The following is a 22,212-nucleotide window of genomic DNA, read 5'->3' as shown; positions in this document are numbered from 1 at the left end:
TAACATTATTTTATATATATACTTATATCTCACTGCAATAAAATGTATCATTTTAAAGACTGCTGTATCTCTGAAATTTTTTTGTTTTCGAACTTAATTAACACTAAATTATTTATCTGACATTTTTTAATTCCAGAGGTAAAATACTGGGTTTGTGGTTTGATGAAAAGTTAAGAAAAGTGTTTCAGTTTGTACAAACCCGTTTGTGTCTCAAACTTCTCCTCTCCAAAGAGTTCCTCTGAAAGGGTCCTCTCTTATATAAAGGCATGGAGCTATCACTGTCACTTCGGTTCAGCTGGAAACAAAAAGCAAGAATAGAGATGTTTTGAATCATAACCTTGGTTTCTGAAAAGAATGATCCTAAACTTAAAGTTACAAAATGCTAAACAGAAAGGAGATTTTCTGAAGTATAAAGTGGAGATCTCAATGCTGAAAACATGAATCATCACTTATAATTGGAATGATATAATAATATATGATTACTGAAAACTGCAACACTGTACCCTAACCAGAGAATTTACATACATGTTGGCAACAGTAAGAACTGGAAGAAAATAAAACGCAGCCTTAATAACAGGTATAAATGTACTGAACAGATGCCGATTTTAAAGTATTAGGTATCCAGAAAAAGGCTGGCCAGAGAGGCTCCATTGCACAATGATGGCCAGTATCACCTATTACAAAGAGAAAACATAATGGACTGCAAGTCTGTCACATGCTCTAATTTCTGTTTTTGATTTTGAATGTCTGAGATGAGAAGGATGAGAGTATCTGTTCTCTTCTTATAGTATTTTCATTACCAATCAATAAACTAAAATAATAGATTAAATGTATCTATTTACAGGCATGCAATTGATTATGTTAACAGTGTGATAACAGACTTAACAAATGCCTTCAAAGTGGACATTATCAGCCAAGTACCTGTAGTATATTTGATGTAATACATACACAGCATGCTTAAGAAATTATTATTTGGCAATTTCATACTGCTAAACCTCCTTCATAATAAGTAATGTCACATTATAAGAGTTGTCTCCCTTTGACTATGTTGGAAGCTCTCCACTCTGACAGTACCCTCTCTCCCAAAATAGTGGCAATTAGTAAAGCAGAGGTGTGTGTGTGTGTGTGTGTGTGTGTGTGTGTGTGTGTGTGTGGAGGGGCGGTTAATGGCACATTGGCATAACGTCGGATATCCATTTTTACATGGTTCTCACGCTTTTCTAAATATAAATTTCCAAATCTTTTCCATGTTGTTTCCAGGATGAGATAAATTTTTTCAAGGTTCACATACTACCATTACTGAATATGGAATTGAAGAACATTTTAGATTATAAAACATGCATTTTCCAAATCTAAAGAAGCTTCTCTTTCAAGAGTCTCCAAAACATATATGTCAAAAAAGATGATTATGTACAAAACCACAAAATGAGTCACACGAAACAAATCTGACTATATTCCTATAAATTGGTATTTAAAGCCATTTCAATGTACAGAATACAAATTCTAACTTTACTTTGCTGACCTGTATTATGTTGCTATGTGGAAACAACATAATGAGCATAAATTATTTTGTTGCCTTTCAAACCTTTAATTCTAAAGTATTCCAGAGCAATATATGTGTATGTTATACAAAATACACATTTCCTATCACAGTATGAAAAAAAAACAATAAATGCAAAGTATTAGAATCTTATTTTGTAATGAAAAATGTTTAACCCTGATTTATGTGTGCCAATAAAATCTCAAACAAGATTTTTCAACCAACCTAAACTCCTTAAGATGATTTGATTAAATATTCCATCATTTAAAGACATTTACAAAAGGGTTGATTTAAATTTTGACAAAAGACCTTCAAAATTATATGTTACTGTATAAACAAGTATTGAATGCTTATGACTGGGGTAATATAGCTGCAAAGGTTTAATTAAGTTTCACCTGGCAGTACCAGACAGAAAGAACGATACTGCACATTCAGACTGAGGGTATCAAAACAGTTGTAATATTTTTTTAAAAGCAGAAGGATAATGAAGTATTACAATTGTAGGACCTACTTTATACAAATCTGTATTTAATAATTCAAATGATTATTTTGCATAAACAAACTATAGCAAAATGAAGAAAATAATCCTGCCATGACTAGTGTATGGAAATCTTTCATGTAATCCTATTTTTTTATTCCATTAAAGGCCAGGTGTCACTTACTCTTCAATGCATTTCCAAAGAAAACAAATGATCTTGCAATTACTTGTTTGACTATCAATCCAAAATGTAAACAGATTTGGACCTACTTTGCATATGTAATTAACTCCTGGACGACATGCTGGTGAGAAGGTTTGAGATCTGCGAATGGTGCTGCCCCTTGCAGCTTCATGTGACTGATGCCGATCCTGCATGGGGTAACTGCCATCAGTGTTGGTACCTGCATCGCACATGTCAACTTTCAGAAGATCATCCTTGTCAGTAGAATCCTCACTAGAAATGATGCCCTCTAGGGCATTCTCAAACCCTTGTATGACCTCCTGGATCATCTCCATTTCTCTGTAATCCTGTCAACAAAGACACTATCAAAATTAATACAGGAGTTTTGCAGAAAATGATACTCTCTATATATTTGAAAATAAGACCAAAGTATTTAATGAGATCAACCAGGAAGCCTCTAGATCAGTTTTAACAGATTTGTTAAAAAAAAGTATTTCAATATGCATGTTGTTTATTTTTTCAATTTTCATTTTAAAACAAATACATATCAAAGAGGCTCAAATGGACATTGTTGTTGTTGTAGGGTTTAACACCATTTTTCAGCAGAAGATATGCTATACATGGAGGCCAGTATAACTGGTAGATGAAGAACCCTGGAAAACCCTGGGAAGAACCACCAGCCCATGAGAAGCAACTGGCAAGCTTTCTCATGTACCCACATTAGCCAGGCCTGAGACTCGAACACATGCAGACAGAGGTGAGATGGCAGGGATCTGGAATAAGCTCTTTAGACCACTCGGCCACTTGGGGCCCATCAAATGGACATAACATCACTCAAAGGGATTAATTAACAGTTGACCATAATCCATTGTAAACTATCTCTCAATCTTTAACTCTTTTCGAATTTACCTGTTTTATCCTTCTGACACCAAAAAATGACTTTAAAAAAGATAATGTTGTAATAGGGCAGGTTACAAATTTACGTTTTGAATAATAGAATTTGATGTTGTTTATCCACAAAACATGGCATTCAACACCATACTGCCTTAAGACAAAATAGAAAAAAATTTGGATTGCACACAATGTGTTGCTTATGCTGAACTGTCCAAGGGGTTGGGCAAAATGATTTTCAATTGAAATAATATCAATGTTGATACTTGCTTAGAAACACATTCTGGTCTTCTTTCAGTCTGTACCAATAAAAAGTTTGAATTATCAGTTTTTAGTTCTAGGTATATGCTACCTCCCTTTAAAAATCATAACAGACAATGATACAACTACCTTTTCATCTTCTTCTTCCATTTCTTCTTCATCCCCATCCATCTCCTCCTCCTCCAGTGTCAGTGTGTCATCTCCATGTTTCGCCATCTCCTCTGGGCCTATAATGTTAAGGTCAAAGGTCCGAGTAACTGACATTTGTTTATTACCACCCTGAAAATCTCAATTTGCTCAAATTAACATATATTAGTAATTATTTGGATTACTTGAATTTAGAAAAATGTAGCAGATAAAGAAACATACTGTGGTGGTATTCCACAGGCATTTTCATTTAAATTTAGTTTTTCTACATTACATTTTTTCAATGATTCGAAGACTCCTCTCTAACAAGTTTTATGAACTGCTTACTCTGAAGGCCCCATTAATGATGTCAACTACATATAGCCCTTACAGTAATACAGTAGCAGAAGGCGGAGTAAACAATGAAATCCTGGCTGGATCAATAATGATGCTTGATCCTGATGAATATAGGAACCCAACGCAAATTACTTCATCCAGATTTAGAATTTCAGAAAATTAACTATTTTTTCATGTGCATCAATTTTCATATACCCTGTGCTTGCTATAAACCATTAACACAATGTCCCAACAAACAATAATATTTCTGAAAAGACAATAAGGCCCATTCCCCCAATCCATAAATTGACGTACCCACAAAAATCTCATTTTTCACAAAACCCTGAATTAAAAGTTATTCATTCACAATAATGGCAGGCAGGACTGTCATAAAAGAAAATGACATCCTTTTGTTATCTGCTGCATGGTATTTTTGTGAGGCAATTAAAAGTTAAGTTACCTTGATTTCGTGTGAGTGTTGATGTCTGTGATGAGATAATTGTAGATTCATCACTGCTTTCTTCTTTCAGTGAGGAGACTGTTGGGTGGGATTTAAAATTACTGCAATAAGAATAAAAAGAAGTCAGCAAGTCTTAAATACTTCCCATTCATTATAAACAAGTTACAATATATTAACGAGGTATAATTATGAACAATTAAATATTAGTAGTAGATACAATCATACAATATTGGTGTGGGACTGGGAACTCTCACCTATGTGGTCAAAATTTGTGGGCAGGAAGGAGGCTTTGGGGAATTCCTACCAAATTATTACAAGTTCCATTGTGGGATTTTTCTATCCAAAAGCAAAATATATCATTAATTTTAATCACATATACCTGTGTGGGAAAGGGAACTCGCATCCAAGAAGTCAAAATTTGTGGGTAGAAAAATGAGTTTGCAAAGTTCCAGCCTAATAAATGTGAGATAAAAGTGTTGGATTTTTCCATCACTCATTTACAAAGAGTTATTTTGCTCACATTCCCTGATGAAAAGAGAGATCATAAACAAAACAGCTGCACCTCTTCTGCACAACAAAGCCATTAAAAGAAAATTTGAAAATGGCACACAAGATCTGGTTTACACCCAAAATGTGTTGGCAATGGGACATTACTTTATATCTGCATTTAAATAGAAAGCTTGCCAATACCTTCCCATAGGTTGGTGGCTCTTCCTGGTGAAAGAAAAAAGGCTGTGTTTGCAACCATATATTTACAAAAACGTTAAAAAAAGAAATGACATCCCTGCTGTCTTGTGCTATTTACTTAACATGAAAAATGTAAGCTACAGTCATACCATATTTAAATTAACACACTAAATATCAGCATAAAAGACGAAAATATAAAAATGATGGATTGTCACAGTATGATTGTAGTGTATTCCTCACAGAATTTTGTTCTCTGTGAAGGTGGCACAGCCATCATAAATTAAAACATAATTTCTGGGGGCATTTTAACAAATCAGAAAGTCAGAAAATCAGAATTTTCAGATTTTTAAGCAAAAATCTGGGGTGATCCCAAGTACATTAGGGTAAGTGGCAGGTCTGCCTAAGAACTGTATAATCAACTGAAATATAACAGTGCAATTTTACACAAAGAAAATGTAAAGTATTATCAACTGATAGAGCACGTACAAAACCCAGTAAAATATTACACAAATATAAAACATTCATCAATAAAAATGTAAAGTAGTATATGCTGTGTATGTCAACATTCTGACTTACTATACCAGAAAATTAAACATTGGTTTCTTCAGAGGCATAGTTGCAAGCAAAAGTTTCAACTTGTAACATGAGATGAGGTGACCACCTAGCAGGAAAATGGGAGTTTTCCAGTAAAAGTTACTTCTTTTCATCTATACAATATATAGATGGCATGATGGTTTTTCATCTTTTAGAAAGGGTACATATTATAGTTAACAAATCAGAGTCTTTTGAATCATTCCATTTGTTCATTTTCTTTTCCCACAGAAAGTGGACTTAGTCACATGCAACTTTTTAAGGATATAAAAAGGCAGAAAACAACTTTATAGTTTCATTCTGAAACCAAACACTCCCCCACCCCAACCCCACCAGTCACCACAACCCCCTGCCCACCCCACCCCAGTCATCAATCCATCTCAGTATGAGGCACGAAATCATCCCCTGTAATTACAGATCTGTCTGAGCAATAGGACTCAAAAGTCCACATCAAGACACTCTATCTGGATTCTTTTGACCTCAACAAAATTATGCTGATATGTGCAGCAAACCATCTTTTTACCATATATACCAGTATTCTCACCAAGGCTGAATCCACCTGCAAACTGCACAGACCCAGATTTATTCCATAATGTGCTGCCAGATATGGGTCTACCCAGTTTCTTAGGATTAATCAGTTGATCAAACAACACAGACCCAGGCCTGCCAGTACATAATGTGAGGACAGATTAGGGTCTATCTTATTTTGGATCTATATCTTTGCCAAGGAAATAATGAAAACCACCAAACCTCATAATATATATATTTCATGGACATCTCAATGGGTAAACACTTGGTATAAAAAATATATCCAAATCCTAAGTGCCTCTTTGCCAACAAAGAGAAACATCTTGATAAGGAATCTGCATTCTGCACTCACTATACTTTGTAATAACTGTTTATATGTTATGCAACTTTCTGCATTAATGTCTCCAACAGTTTGCATCAACATGAGCATTTTAGTTGTATCCATCTGATTTCATCTTCATGATAAGGTCATAGTACAACCCATCTCTACTCATTACCTTCCTTCATTTTGTAAAAGGCATATTAACCATATTACAGCTCAACCAAGGTCATAATGCAGCCTACCTGTACCAAACAACTTCCTTCATTCTGTAAAGGCACATTTACCATACTAGTGAGGCTACAGGAAACTGGCATATGAGAAATTGCAGTTAGTCTGGGGGTCCCTGATTAAGTAAAGTAAATTGCTTAAATCTGCATATATTTCAAGGTGGGTCTTTCATACAATGAAGATGGCAGCTTTGTGAAACCTTCATTTCTGTTCAAAGTTCTTTATCCAGGAACTATGCACACCTTACCAGGAGTATGAAGAGGGGCTTGGATAAATTTGTGCTTATAAAAATACACAAGAAAGTCAACATCATCAGCATGATGATATTTTGCAAAGCATGGTTTTGTCTAAATAGTATACAGTAGTACTCTGTTATTCATCTACATATCAAATTTCACGGCCACATTATGTGAGAAGCTATTACTACACAAAACCTCATAAACCACTGGAACACACAATATCCGTGACGTCATTTTGTTTTGCAGTAATGTTAGTTGCTGGCAACAGTATCTGAGAAACCATGTTCAATAGAAGACCTTAAAGATGAATACTAGAGATTGAAAAATAGGTTGTAGTGATCTAGTTTTGTATGATCAATCTACAAATAATGATACATGACTACTTAATAGGCTGAGAAATAGTGTTAAATATAAACATGTAGGTGCTCAGACTAGAAAACTGGACAGACTTCATGATAAACAGGTTGTAGTTGCCTCACAATCCTGTAAATAATTTCTTCTCAAAATATACTCTGCACTTTGTTCAATGGCATGAAAGAACAAGTATCCAGAAATAACAAATAGATAGGATGCATGTCCATTTGAGGCTATATTCATGTGGCTAAATCATACCCCTACCCCTACCTAAACAATCGTAAGTCAGTTTATGACAGCATGCTAATCTCCAAGGGGTGTTTTTGTACTCAGCTTATTCAGGTCAAGTGGCAGAAGCAATGTCAAGTGCCAAACAGTAAGCCACCCCCAAATGCCCACTACAAAGTGGATGCCAATCCATGACAGGTTAGTCTCCAAGGGGAATACAGTCCCCCCAACCCAACCACAAATTGGATGCCAGTCCATCACAGGCTAAACTCAAGTGGGTTGATTATGCCCAATTTTGTCTTGCATGCCAGCAAAGTACTAATGCAATGCATGCTAGCAAACAAGGTCAAGTACTAATGCAATGCATGCTAGCAAACAAGGTCTAGCTTTAATGCAATGCTTGCTAGCAAACAAGGTCTAGCATTAATGCAATGCATGCTATCAAACAAGGTCTAGCTTTAATGCAAAGCATGCTAGCAAACAAGGTCTAGCATTAATGCAATGCATGCTAGCATACAAGGTCAAGTACTAATGCAATGCTAGCAAACAAGGTCAAGCACTAACACAATGCATGTTAGCAAACAAGGTCAAATACTAATGCAATGCATGCTAGCAAACAAGGTCAAGTACTAATGCAATGCATACTAGCAAATAGGGTCAAGTACTAAAACAATGCATACTAGCAAACAAGGTCAAGTACCAACACAATGCACGGTAGCAAACAAGGTCAAGTGCATATGCAATGCATACTAGCACTGGCAAAGACAGGGCTCAAACCCAAGACTTTATATATATTTCATGCATCTTTTATGTCTTACAACTTTTTTTAATATAAATCCCACCAAGTGTGATATAAATTTAAAATATAAAGTCTGCTGAGAAACATATAAATTAAAAATATAAACACTAATGAGCATGGTATAAATATTAAATATTAACTGCTGAGCACAGTATAAATTATAAATATAAACAACGCTATGTTCAAATATTAAATATTAACTGCTGAGCACAGTATAAATTATAAATATAAACAATGCTATGTTCAAATATTAAATATTAACTGCTGAGCACAGTATAAATTATAAATATAAACAATGCTATGTTCAAATATTAACACCAATGAGTATAATATAAATTTTGAACATAAACACCACTATCTTATAAATTTCAATATAAACACCACTGAGCATGATAAAAAAATTAACACCACTGAGCATGATACAATTTAACACCACTGAGTATGATACAGATTTTGAATATGAAAATAACTGAATATGTTAGAACTTTCCAAACATGACATCTGAACTTGATTACAGGAATATGGTTCTTATCTTTCATTTACTGTGTATGTATATTAATGCTAAGCACACTGAAAACGGTGCTTGAGTATTCTCCAAAGATGATTCAAAGATTGTGTATCATCTTAATTGACAGTAACAGCATCCAACAGAGAAGATCAAATAGTACCTTTAATCATTTACATTTTCTCCTTGGAGCCTGTTGCCCATAATGCATTCAAGCAAATGCATTTGCCAGAGAAACATACGAGAAAGACTGCAAATGTCTGGCATTTAGTCAATGAAATGCTGCAGGAAAATTCTCATGGTTTTTTGTGTGCAAGTTTGTGCACATTAATAACCCAAAGTTATGTCTGGTATGTTAAGATGAAAAGCTTTGTTAAGAAGTACTCCAAGACATTACATAAATGACAAGAATCACATCATCAACAGCAATGGTTTCCAATAAAATAACATATTTCCTGCACATTCAATTTTGTTGTTTTGTAAAAAAAAAATATTACATGAAAACCAAGCTGAAATTTGTCCAAACATGTGGAGAGAGAGAAAAGTAACGAAACCATTAATATAGGAAATTTTATTCATGAAATCACTTTAATGTACAATATACAAAAAACTTAAACCCATGTAAAAGATATGTTTTTATAAGCATTCTAAATGTATGGCAAATCTGCAGATGATGAGGATTTCCTTCAGTTTTGTAAAATGTGTAAACATCTTGTTTATCACACATTTTGATTTAAAACCAAAATTTTCTTAAGAAAAAAATATCGTCCCACTTATTTTTTAAAAGATGTTAGCTTGTTGAAGCGGTGATAATTGTTAATGTTATTATTACTGAATCATCAACACTAAAGCTATGAAGTCTTTGTGTTGGTCCTCAGTGCATCCTGTAAACAGCTGTTGCCCAGTCCAAGGCAAACAGCAACCAATAAATGCTTGCTCAGTCATGTGACACACTCATCCAAGCAATAAACAATATACAAATCTTTGGAAGTTTCTCACTGTAAATTAATTAGCTGACAGATTTAAGAGCGAATCTTGTCTACCAATACCTGCTCAATCAACTGTCATATATGCCTGTTAAAACAAGTTAATCGCTGAAATTATCTGGAGTCGTTATAGTTTCTGCCACACACTGCATCCACCACCAATCTTAAACCTTTTGTTTACAGAGCAAGAAAAGCAGAAAGAACTTTCATATTAAACAACCAACCATACTGGTAATGCAAAATGCATACAGCTGCACCAATTACAACCAGTGACTGGAACAAAACCATTTAAGTTAGTGGTGGGCATTTTTTTCATTATAATCAAATATACAGCGTACTATACTCCCTGTTTTTACTCCACAGTAATGCAGTATCATAACTAAAGATGAAATTTTCAATTACTTTTGGGGTTGTTTTACTTACGATTTCCTCTCTTTTAGAAAATGACTACTGGACAATTGTTTTAATGCTAATCACTCTTTACCCATGAAATTAAATGGTTTATTCCCAAATTATATCTTGGCAATTATACACAACTGTTAAGTATTTTACAGTCAAGCCTAAATAAAAGTTTCTTTCTAAAAATTCCCAATGTCTGAAATACACATTTTATTGTCAATAAAATCAGTCAGACCTTTTCAGTATGTCCTGCAAATATGAATGTTTCAGAAAATCGTGTTTCCAAAGTGTAACTGGTTCTCACTGAAAAGGGTGCCGAGTTGCCCGCCAGCACACGTACATTTTTAAGTTTTGTAAACCAGATCTAACAGACCTTCTTGTTTTACTGCGCTTATTTACATTGTCACTTGTACATGTACAGTGAAACCTTGCTAAATATGATGAGCTGAGTCTGCAATGGGCTATTGTTCTATGTTCCATACCATGCCATCTCCAACCCAGTCAGTTCAGTTAACTGAGGAAAATATTATTATATGTACTTCCTTGTAGGTATACAAAACTAATCAAAAATAGACTTCAGTGATTCAGTTACCAACTTATATTTAAAAACAGTTATTACAGATTTAATTATTCATTGGTACATGCATATACAAGAAAATTGGAAAGTCAAGTGTATTCATCATAAGATTTCACAGGAACCATACTAATAACTCCATTAAAAATATGCACAAAAAAGCATAATTTCTATTTTAAAAATTCTGATTCCATTAAAATCTGGATGCATAATTTCTTGGTGACACACTCACATTAACATACCGGAATATGTTCTTTAGAGAGAATTCAATTCTAGTGCCACTATTCACGAAAGAGTGGCAATAGCAATAAAACGCTTGTCTCAATGGTGCCACGCTGGAGGTAAGAGGAACAAAATTGTAATCAGAACCAGTCACAGATTCTTTGATTTTATCCAAGAGTTGGACACATTGGGGGAATTCCTGCTCTGGAATTTTCCTAAGGGGTGATTTTGAATTTTTCAGATTAGGATCAGTTTTATAACAACAGTATGATGAATAGACAGATTAATGTAAGCTTTAACAAATGGTTATCGAAGGGACAGAAGCTCTTTGGCTGAAAAGAACCTCCAGGAATTCAAGATAAGACCATTTCATTCTGTTAAGTGCTGAATGCTTAACGAGTCTTTGTTTTCATCGATAACATGATTTTCAAATTAGCTAATGTGGTAGACATGTTGGATGTCAACTTGGCACTATTTTCACCACCGAGGCATCATAAAAAGTCTTCTGGTACAAACCCCATGTTGATACAACTTTGTTAGCAATGATAACAAGATTTTCAAGACAGGCTAAAGTGGCCACATTCAATATCACTGGCACTATTTTTATTTAGAACCAACTAGCCATCATAAGAAGTCTATTGGTGAAAGTACAATGTCAAAATGACCAGCCTTATAGAAAAATCTAAGATGTCAAGATTTTCAGTTAAGGCCAATGTAGCAGTCATATTAGAAGTAAAATCATCAACATTTTCCTTTATGACAACATAGACATCATAAGAAGTCTTTCAGTGAAAACCCCATTCTGATATTTCTGTTCATTCAGGAAAAAGAGCGGTAAGAAGATTTTCAAGATGGCCACTGTGGCAGGCATATCAAATGTCTATGGGTTACCATGATGAGCAACTAGATATCTCAAGAAATTGTTCAAGCAAAACCCTCTGCTGACACAACCAACAATTCAGGAAGAGTAGTGACAATAATTTCAGATTGCCACTGATGTGGCGACATTAAAAATCAAATTGAAACCATCTTCATTTTGGACCAACAGTACATATCTTCGCAGGGTGGGGATGTTGATGATGAAAAGAAACAAGAAGCCAAAGGCATAAATTTTGTTTTTTAAAGTTTAAATTCAGCAATGAGGTGCAGTGCAGTTACCTTGTACATGATGATAATTTTCAGCTATTTGGAACAAACTTTTGCAATATCTTAAATGCTTAACATGTGTTTTTCTTTGAGTAACTTCAACTGGTCTAATAGTAAGGCAGTTTTACAGAAAAAGTCAATCAATGATGGGGTTTTTAAATATATTTTTTAAATATTGATAACAAAATCAACACCTGATTGATGAATACTATCACAGGTTTTCCACCTGCTCTGTGTAGAAGCCTCACCATAGTTTGAGAAAACATTCATTGAGCATTATTTATTCACATACCAGCAAATCCTATCCAAACTTTGTCAGCATGGCAGCCTATTTTTTTGCTATATAAACACCAATTTTCAGCTAGATATAATGAAATATTATGCACTGCTTTGGCAGAAAAAAAAAACACAAGTTCAGAAGAGTAAGCTGATGCAGGGGAAGTCAACAATTTTTTTCAAGTAAAAGATTGGTAAAATACACTGTTTACTGTTTTGGATTTAATACCATTTTTCAGCACATGATAGGCTCTACATTGTGGCCAGTGTAACTGGTGGAGGAAAAACCCAGAAAAACCTGATAAGAACCACCAACCCGTGGGAAACTACTGGCATGTGTAAAGCACACTTAGATCTTAATGACTTTCAGTTCAGTTTCAGAAACTGCAGTTCCAAACCCAATTGAGGCTGATGGCTACTTTCCAAAATTCCACTAAGGTTTACATGGTGGCATAATCAGCAATACTTGGATCAACTTGAAATGGTTGTCCAATAAATGTAGTTGTTGCCATTCCTATTTTTTTTCTTCTAGTAATGGCCAAGTATCTGAATTCCATTTTACATTTTTGTGCCAAATGATTTAGCTTCTTAAATGGCTGACAGTCTTCTGCCTTCAATGTTTTGATTTGTTGGACAACATTTCAGCATAAAAGTAACAGCCTGATCATATATCATGCAAGAAAAACATGTGTAAAGGTGAACAAGCAAATATTTGAATTCGATCACATTGATAGTATTTTCATATATTTTACTATTATTCTGGAAGTTCATATTTTAATGGCTCCTCCATACGTTTGCAATGGAAACCACATCATTGCTAATGTAATGACTCTGGAATTGATTCTGACAGAAACATTCATAACATGTTTGATCAAAATTTGCTTGACATTCTGAAAAAGTAGAATTAGGTAATAACTATGTTTCCTCTGAAAGCCAGACCAAAGGTGATGATGCTACATTGGATTCAAATCTGATAAAGCATATCCTAAGACACATTCCTACCATAATTAATCAAAAGTAGTTCAAATGTTCTAGAAAAGACACTAAAAGAAAGCTTCCACCCTGCTTGGTTGCTAAAGAAGCTACACCACTGCTACAGAAGCCAATCCATATCTAATTTTTGATAAAGCACATACTAACAACAATGCCAAGGCTCACTGAAATTAATTCTTCCTCAGGAAGTCAAAAAATGGTTTTGCACCAAGTTGCCAAAAAAACTACACAACTTTTATGGTGGTTCCCTTGAACAAATTTTAACACGTCACAAACAAAATTCTCTTGAAGGGACTGAGGTTCCAATGGGTGAGAAGTGTGTCCAGGAAGTCAAGATAAGACTATTTGTTCTTTTTAACTGTCAGATGTCCATCACTGATATTTGTCACTGATAATATTTTCAAATCAGTTGCCACAGTGTACATACTGAATAAGTCAAAGTAGACATCATTAAAAGTCTTTTGGTGAGAACCCCATACATAATGATTATCCATTCAGGAGGAGTAGTGACAGGAAGATTTTTCAGACAGTCATTGTGGCAGCCATACTGGATGTATGACTGGTATGATTTAGGATAATAAGTAGTTTATTGGTAAAAACCCTATATTGATAAAACCATCCATGTGGAAGGAGTCAAGATTACAATATTTTCAGAGCTTGACTTTCTTTTTTCTGGAGTAGCAATAACAAGATTTTCAAGATGGCTGCTGTGCTGGCTATACTGGATTTCAGATTGTCCCCATCTTCATTTAAGAGCAACTGGACAGCATAAGACATCTTTTAGTGAAAACCACACATCAATGATTTTCTGCTAAGGCAGACTTATCATGATTTTTAAGCTGGCTGCAATGGTGACCTTACTGGATGCAAGATTAGTACTATTTTATTCGAGACCAGCTAGACATCATACTGATTCTTTTACTGAAAACTCCATGTTGATATGACCATCCATAAGGAGAAGAAGTAATCACAAGATTTTCAAGAATAACCCCCCATTGTATTGGCCATAATGGATGTCAGATTGGTACCATTTTCAATTTAGCACCAACCAGACATCACACAGTCTTTTACTGAAAACACCATACTGATATGATCATCCATTCAGGCGAAGAAATTGCAAGTTTTCAAAACAGCTGTTGTGGCAGCCATATTGGGTGTCAGATCAGCAACATTTCACTCATGAACAAAGCCTCGTGTTGCTGTGACCATCCATGTAGGAGGGGTAGTAACAAGATTTCAAGAACTCCAAGCATATCCATTTTAACTCCAAACCAACTAAACCATGGGATAAATGTGTGTCAAGTTTCATGGCAATCATCCAAGCAGTTTAGGAGGAGTAGTGATAAGAAACATATGCTAACAGATGGACTCATATGCTAACAGATGGACTATGGATGACAGACAGACAATGGACAACAGACCATCCCATAATCTCTTCTTGTCTATGACCTGTAGAGGAAAAGATAACTCCTGCAAAGTTCGATCAATATCAGCTTTGCCATTAGAAGAAGTTAAAAAGATGGTTTCCACACACATGCAATGGAAGCCACAAGGGACACAAGTTTGACACAGCATGTACAAAAACATTTCCACAAATAAATAAAACAAAAAAATTGAAACAACTTTCATTTAGAAACTTTTGCAAATTTCATTTTATTTAGTAAATATTAAAATTTTCTTAAGTTGTATCCGTTGTTTTCACACGTAGTCACAAAACATGTACTTCCATATCAGCCATTTTGAGTCCCTAGCCGCACAAACTGGCACCTAATAACATTGTTCTTCTAGCATAATTGCGAATGCAAGTCGCAATTTTGTCCATACAAATATAATAATACATCACATTCTGTTGTGCATGTTAACCGCACGAGACCGAATGCATGACTTTCCTACTTGTTTTCTTCAAGCAAAACATTTTAATTTCAACCATCTTTGTTATTCTTTTATAAACAGACTGATTGATCGATAACAAATGCATAAACAAATGGATACACAAACAAGTAGAAACATGTAAATGATTTTCAGTTTTCATGGGCTGAAATCAATCATTTCGTTATCGTTCAAGTTAAAAAGCTAATTGTAAAAGCATAATTTCATGTTTCTAAAAGCATTTCAGGAATACTTTGTTTTGACATTCAACACAAAGTCATGTTCTGTTAGGCACGTGTTTCATTTGAATACACTGAAGATGAAACTTCTCTAATGGTTATCTCTTTCCTTCGATATCATCCAACGGCCATCATCTCCACCACAAATACAATATTTGATCATACTAATTAAATCGGTTTGTCAACTGTCTTTGGCACAAACACCTGTTGTTACGAAAAGTATTTGTACATAAAATTTCCAACATAAAACACATGCTATGAAATTTTAATTCAGAACTGATATTTGCATCCCGAAAATCATTGTCCAGAAATGATTTTTCAAGATGACAAGCTTAGGGATATGATACAAAACACTTTTTAAAAATGTCAATATTGTCTGTTTGTGAAAAAATAAATGGATTTCATTTTTATTTGATAGCAATATACACGCTTACAGTTCAAATTCACTATTCTGTCTTTCAATATAAGCAAGGGAACTTCCAGCTTTATTTTTATTTTCGTGCTATAGGGTACTTAATTTCAAGCACAATCTATGTACCGTTTCGATGAAGTAAATGTCCTTATCGACAGTTAAATCAGATTATTATCTTGAATATACATGATGACTAATGTTGACAAAGGTTTGTTAGGGTCTCAAAATAGCTGCGCAAGGTGCACGCATGTTGCATTGTGGGTATTTGCATACTCAGTCGTGACGTCTGTGAAAACAACCCATTATGTATGAGCCAAATGATTGCCAAATGCAAACTATTTTATGCTTTTCCATTATCAATTACTGCAAGTTCAAATTACTGAAAACATTTATATCAATTCAGACTATAATCATGCCAATTTATACACAAACCCTTAAAACTCGTTTATGTCCACCTCATAAGATTTCGTAAGAGGCCCAAACTAGCTAACATATAAACTACAATGAATTAGGTAAAGTGGAATCTACCATCACCGAGACTGCAGCAGAAAATGTATCTTAAGTGCAGGCAGCAAAATAGGGATGGGAAAGCAATTGTAGACATATCAATTCAAGCCAGAATTGCAATTTGTGCTACTGCATCCAAACAATTCCTGCAAAACCTCAGGAAAAAATATAATACCACTCCAGAGCAATCTTTGGAATGCAGTTAATTAGTAACAGCAGCAATTTTGATGATTATTACTCCATCCCGGTGGATCAGAATTGTTTGGTGTTGATTCTTATTTAAAAATAAAAGGCTTGAGAAGCAGGATAATCTTAACATGTATGTGTGCAAAACTGATTTTGTAAACAAGCTGACTGCATATAGAGATATTTCAATAAAGGTGATTGATTGATGGACTGGATGGTTTTTTATATTACATCAACATAAAAGATGATACAAAGCCATGGCAATTGGACTTGAGCCTCAGGCTCAAACTTATACCACTGTGGCTGACCTGGCCTGATTTGGGCAGGATTCAAACCTGCAACCTTCTGGCCATAGGAATGAGATGTAATGCACTGAGCAGTCATGGACTTTATTACACACCGAGTTAATCTTACGTGGCTGATATGACATTCGATACAGATGTTCAATCTGTGATTCCAAATCGTACACCTAAAATTTCCGTATCAAACACCCACCCTGGAACTACTTTTACAACTTGAAATATTCAATAATAGCCTACTTATAAAATATCAGGACTGATTTATTGCTATACATTTTAAAATATTCAAAATGTCACATCTGTAATTTTAAGAAATGCAGTCACATTCAGTGAAAACGACTGACTTTTGCTGCTGAGTGAGCGAGCGAGCAGGCGAGCGAGAGAGAGAGAGAGAGAGAGAGAGAGAGAGAGAGAGAGAGAGACAGAGACAGAGATTGTATTGTTACTTTACTGAATCTAGATAAGGAAAGAATAGGAGAGTCATATGAAGATTCAAGGCATGGGAAAAAAATGCACTGCGTTTAAAGAAAATTTTGCCCCATGTTTTTTAATTCTCAAGAGACATTACACAATACAAATCATCTAAAATGCCTACCTTACAAATCATCTAAAATACCTACCTTACAAATCATCTAAAATACCTACCTTACAAATCATCTAAAATACCTACCTTAGCTAAAATCTGATTCAACTTTATAGTCTGCTCAATTATAACTTTTAATGAGCAAGTTCAAGTGAATGGACTTACAATTTGTCTTTAAAGAATTACAGAGGAATTGAATTTATTAATTAAATCTGAGGATAAAACTGAAAAACATTTCCAACATAAAGGCAAATGCATCACAGAGATCAATAGTTATTTTGATTGTGATGTAAATTTAGATGAACTGCATCTTGTTACAATGTTGGTTAGTTTTTTAACACTGGGGCACACGGAGGGAACTACATGTTTGCATTTTAAATTCCTGTGACTGTTCAAGTAGAAAATAAAGAGAAGAAAATAAAACAATACTGCAATATTGTTAAAATATATCCAAATGAATATACAAAGAACTGTTCTGCATGTTAGAAAGAGATTGAATCTTTGATTTCTAAAACACTATGCTTAAATTATCACTTAAGTTCAATGCAACAATAATTTTATGTATTAAATGAAAATATAAAAACAGAGTATTGGAATGTACTTTAAATTAACAAGCTTTCAGTATAAAACTGAATGCATTTAATTACCATTAGTATGTGAAATTTGCTTTGAAATTTGCGGAAGGAGAGTGTCTATTCATTGTGTAAAAAACGGGTCACTTATTGGTCCAGAACCTATGTTCCAAATCCACTTGCCTGTGACTGCTGATTAAATAGGTATGTCCAACACAACATTTTTATAAATTCAAAGCTAAATCGTAAATCTGTATCTGCAGTGCAGACACACCAATGACACAACTGCACAGTATGTATCTAGGCCTATGGCAGCCCCAGTTATGTCTGAGGGATCTTTCATTAAATGCCAAATTCCCTAATTCATTTTATTAAAATACACACTAAAAATTAAAGAATGTGTGAATAAAATTAGGATATTTAATAAATACAAAGCTATTAAAGGTTTTATTCTGAGTTGGGGAAAAGAACTAGTTTGACAGATTGCTGGAATAAATGTCTTGGCCTGACAGCCTCAAGATTCCAATGCCGTATCAAACTTCTTTCTGCCTACTTGGAAAACATGTGCAGTTTTGTCTATCTATGTTGATTGAAACTGTAAAATGTAGTTTTCAGCCATTAAATAACGTGTGAATACAAGCCAATTTGTGAAGTGTTCATTCCAGGAAAGAAAAGCGTTGCCCAAGGGCTTACATGAAAACCATAAAAGGATATAAAATAAAATAAAACGGTCTGAAATATTCTGACTAGATTTTTGTTCGTGCAAGAAACTGAAGGCATTATCAGCCTTATTATTATCTGTAACTAAGTTTCCATCCACTAAATTATATGTGCCACACCTGGAATTTGAATTTTTCATGCCTGAATAACCATCCCCCTTTAAAACTGTATTTTGGGTATCTGAGTCTACATTTTGCCTCCCTGTAAACTACTTTGGAAATAAATACAAAAGGAATTTTGCTGTCGATTTCACCTCTTTTCATTTTCTTTATCAGCCAGGATCAACTGGCAACTTTAACTTGACACATGGCTACTTGAAGAAAAAAAAACAGTATCCCCACCAGGGGAGGTCCCCCACGCCCCTGCCTACATTGGCAACTCACACACCAATTTAAAATCTAATGAAAGGCCCTGTCTTTAAGCATGTACTTCCTAACTACTCATTCATTACTGGTTGGCCATGCAAACAATCATCTTTCATAAGATGTACACTTGATTCAGTATGCCAGAGGGATGCCTGGTTGTTGGGTGTTCACCTTTACAGATCATTCACACATCTCATTTCTGTCTGTGCATCTGTGCAAGTTCTAACTTGGCTCATCTAATAGAATGTGAGAAAGCTTGCCAGCAGCTTCATGTAGGCTGGTGGTTCTTCATGGGTCCTTCATCCACCAAATTATACTAGCTGCAATGTATAGTTTATTATGTGCTGAAAAATGCAATTAAGCTCCACGAAACCAAGCCAGTAAGCTAGTATTGGTGCACATGATTTAGCCAATTTTATATATATATATATATATATATGGAAACTTCTCATGTAATCTATCTATGTCATAGAGGCAATTGTATTGTGCTAATTAGCTAAAAAATATTTGGGTTAATGGCACATTGATGCAACCTAGAATGAACATTGTCACCACAGTAATCAAGATCAAGTAAAGACAAGACTTGATCAGTAACATTTGTCTTCCTCATTTTAAACTTTCATGATTATAAAAAAACTCTGGTATATTCAATTAACTCTAAAAAAAATAGGTCACTGCACCTTTATGAAAGCACAGATAATCACAAATAAAACTTGCTAAACCATAAGTATGACACAGTAGATGGAACAATATTTAGGAAATGTAACAGTAAGAAACCAAACATGCAATCACTGAAACATGAGCAGTAGTTGACTGTTTACTATACCTCAAGATAAACGTATCATTGAGTTTCGATCAACATATGTTCAAAAAGATCAAAGAAATGAATCTATGCAAAACATTACCACTGACATCACTGACATCAAAAAGGTACTGTCCGTGTAAAGATAAAACCTATATCTTGCCTATACTTCATGTAAAATGAACAAAAAGAAAACCCTTATTTGTCAAATCTGACTTTTATTTAGATGTAAAAAACACTAAGATTGAGGTTAATCAAATGTTTAATATGGAGACTGTGCAACAGTGTGGATAAATGTACATACATTAGGATTAGAAAGTTTTATGAGAAAAATGGGCACCTTGTATGTTTTGTGTTATGCATCTGATCAAAAACTTTTCAATGAAGATGGGTTTTAAACCATACAGTACAATATTTACAAAACCCAAATCAATCAGTCAATGAAGTGTCCCAATTTACCCCTCCAAAGCTCCACCTCAAGCCTTAACAGCACTCATAAACACCGTTGAAGGGACTACTGCTCTACTGGGTCAGAAGAAACTCCAGGAATTCAATATAATACCATTTCTTGCATTTAACTGTGGGGTGTTAAAATTATCTCATATTCTACAGCAATAAAGAGAGTTTCAAATTTGCTGCTGTAGTGGACATACTGGGTGTCAGATGAGCACAATACTCGATTAAGTCCAACAAGATATCATAAGAAGTCTTATAGTGAAACCCCATGTTGGAAGAGTAGCAGTAAGACTTCCTGTGGAGGCCATATTGGATATTCAAGAAGCACCATTTGACCAAGCAGACCAAGAGATTAATGTTTTTAAAGTTTCTAAGCAATGTTCCAAGTAGTTTTGGAGTAGTAGTGATGACAGTCATGATACAGACAGACTGATGGACAGATTAAAGACCATCCTGTAAGTCCTTCTGATCCATGTCAGTAGAATTAAAAAAATAAAATAAAAAAATTAAATAAAACAACTTTAAAAAGATACTTGAAATTTATTAATGTTTATATAAACATGCAGCAATTACTGTAAGACCGATCAGAAATATGACAGAAAGCATGTGAGTGAGTGCAAGGGCTAACTCATAATCTACACCTAAAAATTATGTGCAACAAAACCTCCAACAGGAAAAGCTGTAAAAATTTCAGCCATGTGAATAAATGGGTCTAGAAAGATAGTCTACCTGTTCTGAACCTTTTGGTATGAAATTACAAATGTAAAAAAAATGTAAATTTTTATCACTTTTTAAACTAGGATTTCTTTTTATTATTCTGTATCAGATTTACAAATCAAAATATGAAACATTAATTATTGCAACATTGTCTTTATACTGGTAATGCACAATTCATGAGGCTTGTTTGAAAAATCAAGTTTCTTTGCATTCAAAATACAGAGAAAATCATAATGACTAAAAACATTAGTTGTAGAAAGATGCTCACTTTTTAGTCTTCGTAAACAAAGAAAAGCACACAACCAATATTGCAAGATACAGATGTCTGAAGTTTATTTAGTTCTGGCTTATAGTTTTACTGAATTTTTAAATGTGTTAAGAATCAATTTCTTAACTGTTATCTATCCTGCCAAGAAAGGTCTATTTCTGTTTGTGACATTTCTAGTGAACATAGCATTATACTCGCAAAAGTGATTTTTTCAATAATAATCTATTTATATTAATATATGAAGGCAAACGCAATATTAATTTCATTACAAGTTAAACAAATGAGAACAAGAGAATGGAATGGTACATTGTATGCCAACCCTGTGTTTAATAGTCCTCTAGGGTGATAACATGAAGGTAGCATGTAGAAGCATTTCATGGGAGTTATAAAAAATGTAAAAGTGAAGAACTGCATGAAGTTGTTGTACAGAAAAAACTTCACTTCCTTCAGTGACCTTGACCTCGGACTTTCAGATCTAAGATCAATAGGTTTCCTCCTTACCCCAAGTGTAAGATATCCAGGAAGTTCTGCCAAGGTCTGTGATGTACATTAACACTAGTTTCTTTTTCTTCTTTCATTCAAAGTGGCATTAACCTTTCACCCGTTGAACATGAAATCGATAGCCATCCATAAAGTTTTTTTTTAACTTTAGATGATGGAAACCTCAAATTAATTTACAGATACCGTTTTTCTTCTCTCAGTCACAAAGACCATAACCTTTAACCTTTTGACTCCAAACTTAACAGGGTTCTTCTTCACCACATGTGTGAGCTATCCAAAAAGTCTGGTAACTCTTGAATGCGGACAACTCGAGGGAGGGAGGGACACCTTAACATAATACACTCTGCCTTATGGCAGGTGTATTAA

The 22,212-nt window shown here is 34.4% G+C and overlaps 1 protein-coding gene across 3 annotated transcripts in view; it reads right to left on the bottom strand.

The window, feature by feature from the left end:
* Nucleotides 1-22,212, bottom strand: part of LOC149798495 (protein WWC2-like) — a 123,257-nt gene that overhangs the window by 20,605 nt on the left and 80,440 nt on the right. For all 3 annotated transcript variants that reach the window (XM_089963698.1, XM_089963697.1, XM_089963696.1), the window contains exons 16-19: nucleotides 4,274-4,374; nucleotides 3,481-3,578; nucleotides 2,289-2,546; nucleotides 200-295 (exon numbers count right to left, since the gene is read on the bottom strand). In XM_089963698.1, the coding sequence (XP_089819824.1) occupies nucleotides 200-295; nucleotides 2,289-2,546; nucleotides 3,481-3,578; nucleotides 4,274-4,374 (553 nt within the window). The remainder of the gene's footprint in view (nucleotides 1-199; nucleotides 296-2,288; nucleotides 2,547-3,480; nucleotides 3,579-4,273; nucleotides 4,375-22,212) is intronic.

This window comes from Sinohyriopsis cumingii, chromosome 6 (assembly GCF_028554795.1).
Source record: "Sinohyriopsis cumingii isolate HCF-2022 chromosome 6, ASM2855479v2, whole genome shotgun sequence".
Taxonomy (NCBI): Eukaryota; Metazoa; Mollusca; class Bivalvia; order Unionida; family Unionidae; genus Sinohyriopsis; species Sinohyriopsis cumingii.
This window is presented reverse-complemented; position numbering and strand designations above follow the sequence as displayed.